General features: G+C 37.0%; 2 protein-coding genes across 5 annotated transcripts in view; one reads left to right on the top strand and one right to left on the bottom strand.

Annotated features, from left to right (window-relative positions):
- Nucleotides 1-11,134, top strand: part of LOC139975298 (uncharacterized) — a 17,112-nt gene extending 5,978 nt beyond the window's left edge. For all 3 annotated transcript variants that reach the window (XM_071983115.1, XM_071983116.1, XM_071983117.1), the window contains exons 10-14: nt 762-5,717; nt 6,418-6,691; nt 7,580-7,780; nt 8,342-8,462; nt 9,019-11,134. In XM_071983115.1, coding sequence (XP_071839216.1) covers nt 762-5,717; nt 6,418-6,691; nt 7,580-7,780; nt 8,342-8,462; nt 9,019-9,172 — 5,706 coding nt within the window. In that variant the 3' untranslated portion in view covers nt 9,173-11,134. The remainder of the gene's footprint in view (nt 1-761; nt 5,718-6,417; nt 6,692-7,579; nt 7,781-8,341; nt 8,463-9,018) is intronic.
- Nucleotides 7,844-16,489, bottom strand: LOC139975313 (COMM domain-containing protein 2-like). 2 transcript variants are annotated; one of them, XM_071983149.1, is made up of 5 exons: nt 16,292-16,489; nt 15,419-15,496; nt 14,678-14,760; nt 13,409-13,582; nt 7,844-8,359 (listed from the first exon to the last, which is right to left on the bottom strand). In XM_071983149.1, the coding sequence occupies exons 1-5, from the start codon at nt 16,356-16,358 to the stop codon at nt 8,330-8,332; spliced, it is 432 nt and encodes a 143-aa protein (XP_071839250.1). In that variant the 5' UTR covers nt 16,359-16,489; the 3' UTR covers nt 7,844-8,329. The 2 variants fall into 2 exon arrangements, with proteins under 2 accessions (XP_071839250.1, XP_071839249.1); XM_071983148.1 differs by lacking the exon at nt 7,844-8,359 and adding an exon at nt 11,463-12,817 and having other exon boundaries at nt 16,292-16,485.

The raw sequence follows: 16,489 nt of genomic DNA, 5'->3' as shown, positions 1-16,489 counted from the left end.
TACCATCATTTTTGTACATTCTCCGCAAAACTATACTCATTTGTCTTTATTTTGTTTTGTTTTCTCAATAAATTGCTTAGAACTATTCTGTTACAAGAACAGATAAAAAAGCACTGAAATATACGATCAACTTGAAAAGTGATGGCCTTTGTTTTGTCGTAATGAACAGTGCCTTGTGTATAAATTACCAGTCTGTTATTTTTGCCCTTAGTCATGACTGCAAAATAACTTACCAAAGTCTGTCAGCAAGTTTGTAACCATTTGTTTTGGTAACATACAAATACCTTGATCACTTTTTAATGGCTGCATTGACATAAAGACATGGTGCTGTCTGGCTGCATTGTTGGTTTGCTTCATGCGATGCTAAAGTTTATGGAATAGAAGTTTGCATATAATGATGTATTAAATATTACATATCAATGTAACTTATTCCTGCTTCCCACTCATACCTATGTGTAGATTAAGTATGTTGAATTTTGTGCTTGAAAATAGATTATTTTTAAATCTCACGTAAGTTTTTAAAATCCATATCCAGATTGCATGATGATGTCACTTGTGCTATCACAGAGCAGAGAATACTACAAAAAAGACAACTTTGAATAGAGAAGTTTGCAATTGCCATTTCAGATTATTCCCAAAGTTTGTTCCAACTCCCTAATACAATTGTCAACTTTTTTTTCTCCAAAAAAGCATATGTATTAATTTTAGTGTATTTATGGAATCTTCCAAGGTTGTATTATTGTTTTTTTCTGTCTTTTCAGGGGGACACATATGGTCACAACCGTTTTAAACGTTTGGATATCAGACAGACAGAGGGACATCCTGAAACCTTTAGGCGGTTATCATCAGAGGCATCAACACCAGTAACACCTGTCCCAGTTTTTGACTACGGTGAAATCGCTGATAGGGACGATAAGGGGTCTGAACAGCAACGCTATGATCACACCAGTGGCAATGCATCCGGGCAACAACAAGAGGACCAAGCGTTGCGAGATGCAGGTGACCAATACGCACCCCATTCAAGAGATGTTGGTAAGATCAAAGACAGTAGAACCAGAAGAGGTAATCTGGGTAATGGACTCGAAACATTGCCTCCACTTGATGGGTATCATCCAGTTCCACCATACATGCACCCGATTGGCGGGAATGTCAGAGAGGAGAATGGAGGTCGAGGACCCTTTCCGGGTGATGATGATGGCAGTGGTCATTATTTGAGGACACAGTTGGAGGGAGGTCTGGCAAATCAGCATGAATTATCTATGACACATGCTGCAGTTTTGTCTCAACATTATTCCATCCCCTTAGCTAATGGGATACCACTGGGAATTTCTAATCATACGCAAAAAAGTCATCACCTTGCTAGAGAACATTTTGAACCTATGAGTGATGGAAACTATGGACATGATGAGGTGCAATATACTGATATTGAAAGAAACCCAGAAACAGAATTTGATAAATACAGAAGTCAGGCTACAGTAGGGCAACCTATAGAGGGCATTTATCCATACTTGGATACCAATCAAACTACCTTTCCAGGAAGAGGAAGAGATGTTTCTAAAAGAACTGAAAAGGGTTCAGACAGATGCTCAGGTGGGTCTCCTCAAAAAGTACGACAGGAGCCGGCTGATATTGCCTGTGAAAATGGCACACGCTCCTTAGAAACCATGCCTCAGGGCCACTTGGAATCTGTGAGACAAAAATATCCAAATATTTATGAAACACTTACTGGAAGAAAACCACATGCCAAAGAAATAGCAGATTCTTCGTCAGAAAAGGACTCTCTCCCTGCACAACCATATCATAAAGTCAAAGGGTATGGTTCTCAAGTGAGTTTTGATAAACGTCGAAGACAAGTCCTAGGTAGAAATGTGAGAGAAGTGTCCCCTGAACAACATTTTCCAAGTGGTAACTTAACGAAAGGGTTTCAACATCAAAGACAGGGCGATGATATGAGAATTCCAAGTGATTATGTTACCTCTCATGATCAGGAAATGACTCTACAGCAGCCGTTACCATTTGAGCAAACTAGTAATGGAAGAGAACACGGCTCAGAATTTCAATCGCTCCTTCATGACTACCAGCAACAACTCTTGAAACTGCAGAGGACAAATGAGGCTGAGATACTCCAGGCTCAGTCTCATCTCAGGGAGAGACGACAGAGGCTCCTGGAACTTTATCCGCTGTCGCAGGTACACTCCGAGTCTTCTGATGTTACCTCCGGAAAGCAGACAAATATGAGGGATATTGTAGGTGGAAGAGCAGGGCGACAGGGTGACAATTTGAGAAATGAAAATGAAAGTCGAATATCATCAAGACGTCTAAGAGATGGAGAACAAGGGTACATTTCATCGTCAGGGTCAACTGGAAGTCAGAGCAGGAATTCTGACAGTAAATTAGAACACAGTACTAATGATACATCAAATGATGAAGGGATCAAGGCAAGTCCTTCCAGTGTTATAGATTTGAGCATTCCTGGGATGATGAAGCATCAACCCATTGGGCATCCATCTTACAACACTGCTTACAAACATAATGCCAGCATCACACCATCATCTAATCTTCACCCTGGTGGCCCTCAGCATGTGATGAACAGCCATAATCAAAGAACCCCTCCTTTTTACTATGACCAAACTGAAAGTAGACCTCAATCAAAGACCACCAATTTCCTGCCTCTTTCTCCAAAGGTATCAGTAAGTACAGAGGAAAGCAGTCCAAGCTCACCCAGACAACAGAATCTAGAAAGGTTACCATCAAGTGCCTTTAGAGTAATTTCAACTCAAGGAATAGTTCATGAAGCTCCACAACAGAGGTATTCAATAGAAGACCAACTGGGTCATCCCTCAGGCAAGTCAGATGGCCATCGATGGGTAGCTCCTTATTCCACCCAACCGAGAGAAGACTCGAGCAACAAAGATGGCCTAACAAGTACGCAAGTCACATGGAGACCTGTTAGGGAGTTACATGTGTCCTTGCCAACTGCATCAAATGAACTTGATGAGCAGTCTCCCCTCCACCTTACTTCATCACCTTTAACAGATGATAACACCTTTACCTCTAAATCTCCATCATCTCCCGCCAAGATGAAGACGTTGGATGGTATTGTCTTAGAGCAAGGTTTGTTAACCCCAAGAAAGCTAACACAAACTGAAAGAAATTATTTTTTCCCACCAAATCAAGACCCATTAACAGAGAGAGAAGTGGTTACTACATCTCAAAGTTTAGCTCCTGTAGAACCAGTTTCACCGGGAATGTTAATCACACCAAGGATGCTTTTGGGGAATCGAATAGACGATAGTGAAAGCGACTTTACCAAGATGAGCGAAAGTCATTTGCCATCTGCCACAGGCAACGTTGATGCAATGATGGTCCATTCCATCTCCCAAAGACCTCATTATGACATACCTGACCAAGTTAGTGATGATGAAGATAATCCAGTCATGCTCCAGAGGGAGGAGAACGGAATGAGCACAAACAGTAATGTCACTTTAGAACAAAGTAAATTGTCTGAAAGCACAACCAGTGATTTTACTCAACGTCAAGTTCGGTCTGCTTTTCAGGTAACACAGTCACCTATTGATCAGAATGATCCAATTCCAATTCCACCATCAAACCAGGTAGAAGGTTTCCAAAATGTTGGAGCATCCAGATTTGGGAGAAAATCAGCAAATTTTAGCCATAATTGGCATGAGACACAGGTTCTCTCTGGAAATGATGAAATGCAAAGTTTGCATAATGTTAGATATCGCCCTGTACCAGAAAAAGACGCCGTCGTAGGGGGAACTTTAGATTCGAATGAGACAAATGGTGCAGGAATACTTAGAGTGAAATATAAACCAAACCATACGGACCAAAGAGATGACAGTGTGCTAGAAGCAAGTAATCGACTGTTGAATGATGGAGAGGAAAGTTTAGAAGAGCCGACTGATAAAGGATTACTTGAAGCTCTGAAGAACTTGATGTTAGCTAAAGCACGGAGTCAAGTACCTGGAGCTGTAACAGTTACTAGCAACTACTTTGGTCACCTTGATTTGACAAACTCTGGGCTAAGTGAAAGAGGTGCTGTGGAGATGAAAGGTGATAACAATGAAGAAAGCACAGAAAGTGCTCCAGAAGTAAGAAAGGAAGAAGAAATTGATGAAGAAGATAATCAAGATATTGCTGAGGTCGAGATGGAGGCTGAAGAGGAAGCGAAGATGATGATTGACAGGCAGAGGTTGCACCATCGACCTCCTGTGGCAAGTTTCTCCAAACTGATGGCATTTGATGAAGTTGCTCCTCATGAGTTGAGTACTATCATTGAGGTAGAATCTCCTCAGTTTGAAGCCTTGCCAGGGTTAAGTTTCACAGGTGGCAAAGACACCAGTAGATTTGGGAAGGAAGGTGCTCCTGCAGTACCTCTCAGCAGTGATGGTACCTCTTCCTCCAGTTGGGGAACCCCGCAGCATCACAAATCTGCTTTGTCGATGTCATCCGGTTCGGATAATCCTGGAGCGATTTACATCCATCAACCTACAGAAGCATTCTCTTTAGATGAAGAACCCTTCGAAGATGGAGGAAACTCCCATTTATCGACAGCAAGTAGAATAACAGACTCCCAAACTGATGAGAGAAGTTTATTACAGAGCAACCATCCACTGTCAGAAATAACGACTGATACTTATACAAATCCAATCCCTCAGCAAGGTATTAGAGTTCAAACTTCAATGCAGCAAGGAAATTTAGTACCAAAGGAAAGTCTTCCAGAGGTTGGCCATGAAGAAAGAGTATATGAGGATGTGACTATTTCAGAGGGTCCCATCAATAGTTCTTCTGATATATCCATCAATGAGAGTCAAATCACAGAAGGAGAAGATGAACCAGTGGAGGATTTGTCCCAGCATAGTAAAATGTTTCCTCTCTCACTGACAGCAATCAATATGAGAAATACTGCACTTGGAGCTGCAGAATCCAAACCATACTTCACCGATCCTTACCAACAAGGTAGTTCACAAATGGAATCAAGAGATGGTATGGTTGTCGATTCTTTGGTGAGTCGTGAATTGAAACAGTCTGGAATAACTACAGAATCACTTGAGTCTTCCAGTTTCATGTCTCAAGAAGCAATAGCCACTGATGGAGGCATAAGCTTATTACGAGGTACAGATAATGACCCAGAATTACCTTTAGAAGTTGGTTATAATCGTTCTGTGACTTCCTATGATAGTGGTCATGTTCCATCCTTCCAAGAATCTCAGAGAATGGAAGAATCTCTGACTCCAAGAAATCTCTCTTCCGGCATCCATCAAGAGGGAAAGGATGAACGTATGCAAGAACTGTCGGATGCAAAGTTTGCCCAGGTTTTTATGAGTGATAGGTCTAACGTATCACAAGCTGCAATCGCTAGGATGGAGGAAGGTCCTCTTGAAGATACCCTGGAGGAGACTAGAGGTACGGAAAACACAGAAGAGGATTACACCTTTCATTCTTTGGTTCCACAAGAGACAATTTCAGAGAGCTTGGACACAACCCCATCAAAGGTTAACAGGAGCAGTCATGATGTAGATAAAGGAGTGAAGTCCGTCCAAAATTTAGGCATAGACCGAAGATCTTTTCACCCGGCAGTGTCACCAGCAAGGTTCTTTACGGAGGTCAGAGGTCACCAGTCAGGTGGAAGTTTGGATAGCATGAGGGAAGAACAGTCTCACCAACATGGCAGTGAAAGAAGTGAAATGTCTTCGGTGAGTCTGATTATTGTAAAAATATTCCTCTCTGTCCTGTTTGATCTTACTGTTTGTTTACAGTTCAATAAAGAGGAAATAACGACCGGATACTAGGATTTTGGGATGATCTTGCATTTTCTTGCTCTCTGTTAGAAAGTTACTCAAGTGCATTATTCTTTGTACATTTATTTCTTGATTTAATTTGGTTAAAGGGAATAATTCATAGATGTATATATGGACCATAATTATGTGTCATTGCACAAGTGGTTTAGTGTTTTCACTGTTTTACTGGTTAACTTTGTGCCATCTTAGATGAACAACCAAGTAGCTGTAAACTTTCAAAGATTGAAACATCCCTCTTCATTTAGCGTTAGTTTACAAAATCTTACCTTAAAAGCACTGATCAAAAGCATCGACAGTGTCCATTAAATATCATTCCAATTGTTCCAGTGAAACAACGTGCTGGTTATTTCACTCAGTTACAACTCTGTTATATTTGTTGTGAGCCATTTCCATTACATATTACTAATTATATGCCAACCCTAACGAAGACTCTTCAGATTCAATGTTAAATATTGCTTTAATTAGAAGATTCTTTCAAGAGTCAACTTCAAAGTTTGACTATTTATTAATTGAATCTTTATTAATTGAATGAAATTTATTAATTGAATTTATTAATTGAAAAAGTAAATGAAAGATTTGCTCTGTTTCTTCTCAGCAATTGATGACTGTTGAAACAGGCATAATGGAAGAGCCGGAGTTGACCTTTCAGACGACCTTCGACACCAACATGACCTTAGAGTCTGTAGTGGGGGAACACGCAGAAGGCAGCAGTAATTTTGCGAGCCACAGCGAGTCTCTACTCTCTTTCATGAAGCATGAGGAACAATTCGCTCATTCCACACCAATGAAGTCAGATAGTCAGACCCGTCATGCTCAGGATGGGGTTGTTGTCGGACCAGAAAACACAGACCGATTGAATCAAAACTCAAGTGAGTGGAACAAATAATATGTATCGCTGAATTTTTATAGCATATTTTATAGCAAATTTAGGCACTGTCAAACAGTCAGCCACTGAGTAGAGATCACATTTGCCAGGCTGTTTAGGACATATTTTTGGAGGCTCGACAGGTCCCACAATAGTCACTGCTCTACTGTTTGATATCGATTCATGGTTGCAGTGGGGATTTTCACCCTCATGCAGGGGTTTCGTTTAAACAACTTGCCACACTCAGTCAGGGATATGACAAAAATCATCCACAGAAAGTTCAGCCATCAAAGTTGCCAAATAATATCTCACAGATTTTGAACGTCTTAAATTCGTTATTTTGCTAACAGCATTAACATCACGAATAGAGCCAGATATGATTTATTATTTTTTTGGGGGTGGGGATAGGTTTTTGGAAGTGTTTGAGGCTAGATAAAGTGGGGGTGGATAGGTTTGGGAAGTGTTTGAGGCTAGATAAAGTGGGGGTGGATAGGTTTGGGAAGTGTTTGAGGCTATATAAAGTGGGGGGATAGGTTTGGGAAGTGTTTGAGGCTTGATAAAATGGTGGGACAATGTATTGTTTCATTGGTGGCACCTGATCCAACAATATTTGTCAGGGACTGAAAAATGTTTAGAATATGTTATCGAAGTTTATTTACAATTATGTGCATAATAATAAAAATTTGCTGGTATATTCTATAATTCTGCTAATGTTATAGTTTGCTAAAATCAGATTCATTTGTCTTTTTATTTTATCTTCATTTAAGTTACTATCATGAGGAAAATGGCTCTTTCTTAATCTCAGGCTCGTCTTCTGTCCCAGTTTAATATTTGGTGATAAATTTCTTTTCTTGTTTTCCTTGTATTTTTTTCCGCAATGTAATATATTTAGATGCTCAAAGTGGACCTTTGACTTTGCAAGAAGCTCTTGCTAAACACAAGGCTGGTTTTATCAAAGCTTCTCAAACCAGACAGGCTGAGGTCAAAGTTCAGAAAGGTGGTACATCACAGCCAGGAACGGCTTTTGCAATGACCATTAAGAACTGGCAGAAAGCTAGATTGCAAGCTCAACAGAAGAAGCAGAGACCGAAAGGTGAGAAATAGGCTCTCGACATTTATTCCCTGTCTTCTTGAAAAGAGAAAAGAATACAACTGAATACTTCAACAATTTGGGTGTTTAATTATAAATTTGTCTTTGTTAGTCTCAATCCTCTAGAAGTAATACGACAATGCATCTCCATAGTTGCTTTTGTTTGTTAATTATTTATAATTGTAACATGTGGATCCGTTTCAACAAATGAACATTTATTAATGAGTACTTGATAAATTATTTCATTTGATGCAAGAGCATTTGTCATCTAACCACTTTCTCCAATCATTTTCAATAACAATTGAAATTTTCACAATTTTGTTATCTTTTCTTTCTCATTTCCAAAAAAGTTTTCAGCTTGATCAGTCAAACTTTTGAACTAAATTATCGTGGATTTGCATTGTCAAAATGTTTTGGAATTGTAGAAACCTCATCAGAGATAGCTGCTTCAGCAAAAGCAAACAACAATGCTTGAAACCCTCAGTGACTCTTCGTGTAAACGATGTCTTAATATGTAGTAACTTTAGGAAACCCTTGTTATTATGTTGTCTTTCATTCCTTTAGTGGTGAAGAAATCACAATCTGGAAATAAAGAAAATGTGGAGAAAATAAGAACGGCACCAAGGGCGAAGACAATGTTGGACAGGAAAGCTGCACAGAAGGCAGACAAAGAGAGAACAAAAAGGTATTGTTGTATTGTTTACATATTCATAAACCCTTATTGCAAACGAAATGTTACTATCTCTGAGATATTTGTACCAAGACATCCTTGCAGTGCAAAGTTGCTGCACTAGCTAATCGCTACCTACATGCTAGCTAGTTTAGGAAGTCAATGCATTACATTTGCTTAATAAGTTAGTGAAAATTCTGGTTTACATTGACTTTTTTCAAAAGTACCTGATCTTTTTGTTATTCGATATTTTCTTTTTTAATTTCAAGAAATCTTGCTTATGGGTTTTAACTGTATTTTCTCTCTTAATTTTGGTCTGATGACAGTTTTTTGGTTTTAATTATTATAAAACTTTCTGAAGCAATAAGTTATTGTATCTCCGATCTATGTTGAGTCTGTTTTGAAGTTCATCTGCACTACTGTTGCTCAGTAGAATTATCAAGCAGCAATTCAAGGTTGAGTTTGTAACATTTCTTAATATTATTTGATTTAAACCAAACTTCTGTATAAACAGTACAGTTCATTATCTACAATAGTGCCAAAGCTTTCCGTATCATTTTCTTTAATCAAGGCTGTACAACCAGTTGGATGAAGTGAAACAGAGACAGACGGAAGCAGAGAGACAGAAGAAATATGCGGAAAACAGAAAGAAAAGGAAGGAATATGAAGAAAAGTTAAAGAAGAGAAGAATACTGATAAAGAGTCAGGCTCAGTCAAAAACATGAGACATTAAATAAAATTAACTGTAAAGCTGTGTCCTCATTCAGATTTCTCAGAAGATGGGCCCCAGGAGACAAACAGCAGTAGATACCAAAAGCAAAAGTACTATAGAAATAGTGGTGCATAAGAAACCATCACAAAACTAAGAAATTGCTGCATGCAAAATTTTTCCATGATGTACCTTGTTCCTAGCAAACTAATTTTTAGTGGGAAGAAAACTTCAGAAGAGGAAGATCTGGGCCTGCTCCACCCCCTCAATGGATTTGCTCCTGTTATTGGATTAGTCTAATGTTTCTGTTCTCCAAGAATCGGGCATCAGGGCTACGAGACGCATTCACAGCAGTGAACATATCCAATCGTAAGGTTTGATGTTCTATTTCCAGCACTTGAAATTAATGTTAATTAATACTTTTGTTCATGTATGTAATATTAAATGAATAAATGTACTTCTTAGGAAGATAAGGAAATAATCTCTGGGAGGTACAGGGAATATTTTAGCGTTCAAACTTTGGGTAGCATTTTCCTAGGCTCTGAATTTCCTTTCTCTCATTGAATATTACAAGGTTCCTGTGTAGAAAATTGCTATACATCTTTACGCAATTTGTATAGCAACTTGACCATTTTGTATAGCATTTTGCGATGCGATACAGGGAATATTTTAGCTTTCAAACTTTGGGTAGTGCTTTCGAAGGCTCTGAATTTCCTTTCTCTCATTGAATACTATATAGATCCTATGTAGATAACTGCTATACATCTTTACACTTGTATAGCAACTTGACCATTTTGTATAGCATTTTGTGATGCAGATACTGGATAAATGATTCCCTGGGTTATCTGACCAGAACTGAGATGAAACAAGTTCTGATGCTTAACTGAGTCTTCTTTTTTCACTCCATTGCTTACAAAAACTAGTTTTGATAACAAGGAATAAATGAAGGGTCACCAATCCGTATCCTATTTTCAGTATGTCAAGTTGAGGTTAGCACGCAGTAATTTCTACACAATTAATGCTACACAATGAGAAGAAATAGACTAAGACCTGACTGATGAGACAAAAATTTGTTACTTCTGTCTTGACTTTTTCTTTTCCAACTGTGATATATACAGTACTGTACATTTTAACAGTGAAAAACCTTTATTTTCCCTTTCTTTTAAGAATGGGACAATTACTTCTGTACCAATAACAAATGTTTTATTATTTAGTATATCCATGGTACAAAATAATTTTTGGTTTATATTGCTGGTTTCAGCTTCAAGTACTCCAGCATTAATGCTTGCTTCAATTACACTGATGATAGCATAAACTAAACTGTCTCTTCATCATATAAGTAAAGTACACTGATTACTAGCTTTTACAACTGGTACACGCCATTTTATTTCCTAGCGTGCATAAAACTGGCAACATTAAAAACCACTTTTATTCTGTTGTTTGCAATAATCAAAACAAATTGAGCTGTGTCACTTTGCCTGGCACAAAAGTAAGTACAAAATTAATATTGCATATACATTCTAGATATATTATATTCTAGTATAGACTTACAATTATTATTTCATATCAGAAAGGACAAATAAAGTGCTAAAGCATGAAGTGCTCAAGCAAAACCAGATTTTCCAGGGCTTGAACTAAAGCTTGAAATTAGCACAGGAATCCATGTCATAACAGTGGGTAGACTCTTAGATTAAAAATTTGTCATGAATTGTATTTCATTTCTGGTACATTTGGAGAAGCTAAGTGTGAAATATCACATTGTTAATCATATAAACAATGTTCTATGCACTTTGCACTAGGACTTAGTAACTTTTTTCTTCATATCTTACACTCACGTTATTGTGAAATTATTATTAGTATATTATTATCCTTAAGGATACACTCTACGTCTCTCTCACTCTTCATCAAAGTTTTACTAGGTTCGAGAAAAGTTATCGTTATCACGACTCATTGAGGCTTTTATGCACATGTGTGTTTTTCAAATACAGTCAGTAATGTTCCAAGGTTTCACAGCATGGGCTGCACCACAGCCTGTATACAATCTGTACAGTAAATAAAAACTATTTATCGTTGTTTCTGTCTTTAGCTTGTAATATCCGGTATCAATATTTGTGCATATATATACTGATGGTCTGGAAATTTCAATCAGTTGAAAATATATTCTGCAATGTTTTCAGCAACATATCATATTGATTCTTTTTTTGTTCTCAATATCTTCATATGACATGTTTTGGACTTGAGGGAAATCTATATGGAATTGCATACCCAAAACACTAATATTATATGTGGGACAACCCTTATCACAAGATATCTAGCAGAAAATAAAGATTGAAAAAGATAAAAAGGGCTGCAGACTGAATTGAAGATAAGTTGAGCAACTAAGCTTTAAGAAGTCTTTCATTATGGATTCAAATAATTTAACACTCTTCACTTGACTTATCCTACAAACCAATTTTACATTGAAAACATTTTCTTAATGGCCTTTGCAGAAATCTCCAAAATATAACAGACATTTTTACTCAGTGTTCTAGTCCTACTGTAGCTATTTACTGTTTTACTACCAGCTGTTGAAATACCATACTCCACTACCTAACCTTTGATAATCAAAAGTAATGAAATAGTAAATAATACCTATTTCATAGCATCCAGAAAGCTTTCAATACTTGCTTAAACAAAAGTGACATTGCTACGAAATTTAAAGTATATGGCATTCGTAGACTGCATATTGTACCAGTAAGTGCAACCCTGTCTTCCCCAAACTTTGTTGCAGTACCATAGACATTGAAGTGTTTTAAAGTTAAACTTGCTTTTTCAACCCTTATTATTCAAACTGATCACAAAATTTATTGGGCACACTTATACCAGATGGTTTACAACATTTGCACAGTATGCAGCATTTTGCACTTTTTCTTTTTCAATTCTTTTATCTTTCTATCAACCAAACAGAAATATTTTACTGCTTTACAAAAATAAATGTCAGCATGTTGCAAGGGAAAAACAAGGATTTAGTTTGTTTGGATTGGAGACATTTCACATTTATTGGCCATCGGATTAAGATTTGTTAATTCATAAATTTTTATTATGCAGATCTACATTCATTAAACAATTGACAAGAAGATGTCAGACACTAGATTGTAACTTTTTTCAATACAGGACACAATATGACTACTACTTTTTTCAATACAGGACACAATATGACTACTACTTTTTTCAATACAGGACACAATATGACTTCTTCAACTTAAACAAGGCCCTACGAATATGCCACTTTGTGGTAGTAATATGAAAGAAGTCCAAAATGTATGTTGACAGCGATTGTAAAAATATATTTATAATAAGAAATGTTCAAAAAGTAGAATTTGCTTCTCCTTAAGGAAGAAAATGTTCTTCTAATGAGTTATGTGTTGATGGCAATGGACAGCATTCTCATTGTTATTTTACAATAATTACATTATCTCCATCATTTGTTAATGTTCCTTATTATTCGACGGGAATGTTGACTCTTGACCTCGGCTAAGGCTTGTTCTAGAGACTTTGTGAGGTGGACGAGATTTACTGGATCAGTCTGTAAGATTTGAGTACTTTTCTGTCCTTCGTCTTCTGTGTGAAGTTTCATCAGAATTGATGGTATGGCTTGGTGTCTTAATGTCCTACTGGCAAACTGAAATACAAATGTATTGGCATGTTACTTGTTGGTTCTGAAATTGAATGTACTTACATGATTTGTGATGAACAGATGATATGATCTGTGTGTAACTCTAATGCATTAGAAAGGGGGTTAGGTCTCCTGTCGTAGGAATTTAAAACTATAATGATGACGTAAAGTGTAAGAGGACACCGCCAAAGTTCCTGCAAAGCGGGTCTTACTACATCAGAACTTCACAAGTATGTTTGACAGACAATTCTTTTAAGTGACAACCTACTGTATATGGCCCAACATTAAAACTAAAGCTTTATTTGTTTGCATTTCAGGAATAAAATTTTTGTTAATATAAACTTATTCTATAAGTACTTTCAGTGACCTCAATTGACCTTCAATTTGTGAACGATGTACCCTTGACACCACAACAAAGCTATCGCTTTGTGAAACTAAAAACAAATGAAAGATGATTGACTATAAAGAGGATTCACAGCCAAGAATATTCATAATTATTCAATTACCATAATATGCATATTGATAAAGAATGAAACATGCTCTGTTGGATAGACTGATGCAAAAACAAAGAGATGGATTAGTATTTGTTTGTCTTACCTCGACATCTAATCGCCATTCTAAGTTACAGTAGTGAGGAACGTCCATGGACATTGCCAGAAGAATATCTCTCACTTCTTTCTTATTATCCAAAAACAGACTGAGAAGTTGTGATTTCTTCTCCTCACTAAATCCCAGTGTTGTTACAGAATCCTGGAAGTCTATATCTGATAACTGTGGAGAGATTTAAAAGAGACTGGCATTAAAAACTTGTTGTATTCATTATATTTTGGTGTCATATGCAGGAATATCAAAATAATCCAAACTTCCATCACATACGGAATATAGACAATATTGATGGTACAGGCTTATTTTAATGGCACAATCAAATAAACTAATAATTGTTATATATGTTACAGAAAATCACAAATGGTATTTATAAGTGCAGGTTGCATATCAACACCACTTTGAGTTGTCCATAACTTTATCCCATTTAACTAAACTTTTGGTGGTTCAACAATCAAAGTAGCAGGCATACTGATTCAAAGTCAGACTTGTACAGCAGTAGTATTAGCATAAGAATGAATCGACCTACTGTAGGTATGAATACAAGTAATAGTTAGAGTGCAAGGATCCAAGGGAGTGCCAGTAACATTCTAGTTTTGGTATCTATAGATACTGGGTTTCCAAAATACTGCAAGCACGAGTACAAATCCAAAGAGGTGAGTACAGTATGAGCACAGGTAACTATGCCGGAATACATGTACAGACTCAATGCAAGTCTGGTGAAAAGTAAAAGTCCCCTTCCTAATTGTTTCATTGCTGAATGAGCAAACCATGTTGTAGCTTTCTAGCTGTCTAGGAAAGTAACAAGCTCACTAAATTAAAACAGAACACTCAATATTTTGACATTTCATTTACTGTAACCTTCAAATGTGTTTCGGAAAATCACAATAGAAAAACTGACTAAAAAAAATTAATATTAAATAAAACTGTTGGCAAACTGCTTATACACTAGAGAGCCTGTGTAAGAGAATGTGAAAAAGTAAGTTGGTCTGACATTTCGATCCTAGCAGGTTCTTCTTCAGAGGCTCTGAAGAAGATCCTCTGAAGAAGATCCTGCTGGGATAGAAACGTCAGGCCAACTTACTTTTGAAAAAAAATTATAAACAATTTGAAAAGGAGCAATTAAATGAACAATAAACTTGCTAAGAAATACCACATTCACAACTATATAGATTTAAACGAAAAGGTCAAAACCTAAAAATGAGTTTTGCGCATCTTTTAGGCGAATTTGGTGAAAGCCATCTCACCCAGTCCAACACTTACATCAAGTCTTGTGGCCTCTGTTAGAAGGTGCATCAGGCCCTCTACTGCTTGTTTCACCTTTCTTGCATCACTTTCTAGCTTTTCTGTAGGAGAAGAACACAAAGGAAATAATTAAGCAAACACAAATGTAATGTTCACATACCAAAACATTTGTACCAAACAAATCCATACTGAAAGCAAGACAGAACTTTACATGTTTACCAGCTGAATTTTTGAAATTTAAATAATTAAAGTGACAACTCTCCAAGAGTACTCTCAGAAAACCTGAATTTCATAAAACACAGCTTTAGGTACTGATTCTGTTAAACTGGAAGTAATCAGTGCAGTTTATCTGCTTTATTATATATATAACGGCTAATCAATAATGAAGACTGTACAAACCACTTCAAGGTTATGGCTCTTGAGATATAGAGCTACTAAAAGATAATTTACACCTTTTCACCTCTGTCGACCTCACAATCCTTTCATCACAACGGGAAAATATTACAGACTTTGTTTTCACTATGGGCAAACTCTATGCTAAGTACAGTATGACAATCATGGACTTTTTCCTTCATGAGATTTTATCAAGTTAGGGCATTGCAAGCCACACATGCCAACTTGACTAAATCATGGACAAAGTGGTTCCCTGTTAGCAGATTGTTCAATTTTTGTTGTGTGGAAAGATCCAGAGAACCTTGGCCTTATCTTAGAGCAGATAATGCAGAGCATCTGTTCTGTGCTAATTGATAGGTTACTCACGTGCAGCTGACTGGTAAAGTTTAGGATTTGGTCCATTTCGTATAAACTCAACAGCTATCCGTCCAAATTCTTCTACAACTGTTCAGGACAACAACAAAATTAAACAGTTAACAATTGTATAGTCACAAGTGTACATTCATAATAAATGTATCAAGTTATATTCTAGACAGTATCAAATAATTTCTTGAAAGAACAAGGTTGTTGCATCCTTCACTGGCAGTAATATTCCAATATTCACACACTGCAATAATTATCAATGAGGGTGCCCTCAACTCCCTGAATATTTGAGAAAGTGGTCATATGCCACCTCCCTTTTGTTTATTTTTTGACTTAATTGCAGAATACTCTATGACACATCACACAAGCTCCACTCTGTGGCTAGATACACTGTCGCTCAAACTAGGTTACCAAATTACCCCCCAAAAATTGCACTTTCACAAAACTGCTAAATTAAAATAAGAATGAGAATCTGATTACCTATTTCCAAATAATATCGCAAACAAAGTTAAGTTTCATAATTATGGTCATAATTATTACGATGTAGGCCTAGCCTAGGCTTTACATTTACACTACAGACGGTATACATAACTTTTGTTGTTGTTATGTTTTACTAAATTTTACAAGGCAAATATTGCATGAACTTGAACATTTACAAAATGCACCTTTACCTAAAACGTTGTAGCCTAAGCTATTAAGCTTCGCATAACCCATCAAACAGCACCAAACTAGGCCTAGACTAGAGTTGACACAAATCTACATGGTTAGTCTCACCGGCCTAGCGTAGACGGGCTAAAAAGTAACATGGATATTGCTAGGGTAAATAGCCTTCGTTTGGTAAAGCCTAAAGGAGAAATCAATTAACCTAACACACACCTTGTTGTTCTGCATCAAGCAAATACTTCAAGTGTGCTTTGTGCTCCTCGGCAAGAATGAGCAACATTTTGTAATCTGTAAAAATGTTCCGGTAGTGTGGAAAAACCTAAATGAAGTGAACAAATCAACGGATCATAGTGTATATTCCACGGTAATTTGATTTCTGTGATACACCCTAATCAATGCCACCATGCGGAA

The sequence above is a fragment of the Apostichopus japonicus genome, chromosome 10 (genome assembly GCF_037975245.1).
Source record: "Apostichopus japonicus isolate 1M-3 chromosome 10, ASM3797524v1, whole genome shotgun sequence".
Classification (NCBI taxonomy): domain Eukaryota; kingdom Metazoa; phylum Echinodermata; class Holothuroidea; order Aspidochirotida; family Stichopodidae; genus Apostichopus; species Apostichopus japonicus.
The sequence above is the reverse complement of the archived record's forward strand: the minus strand, read 5'-3'. Positions and strand labels throughout refer to the sequence as shown.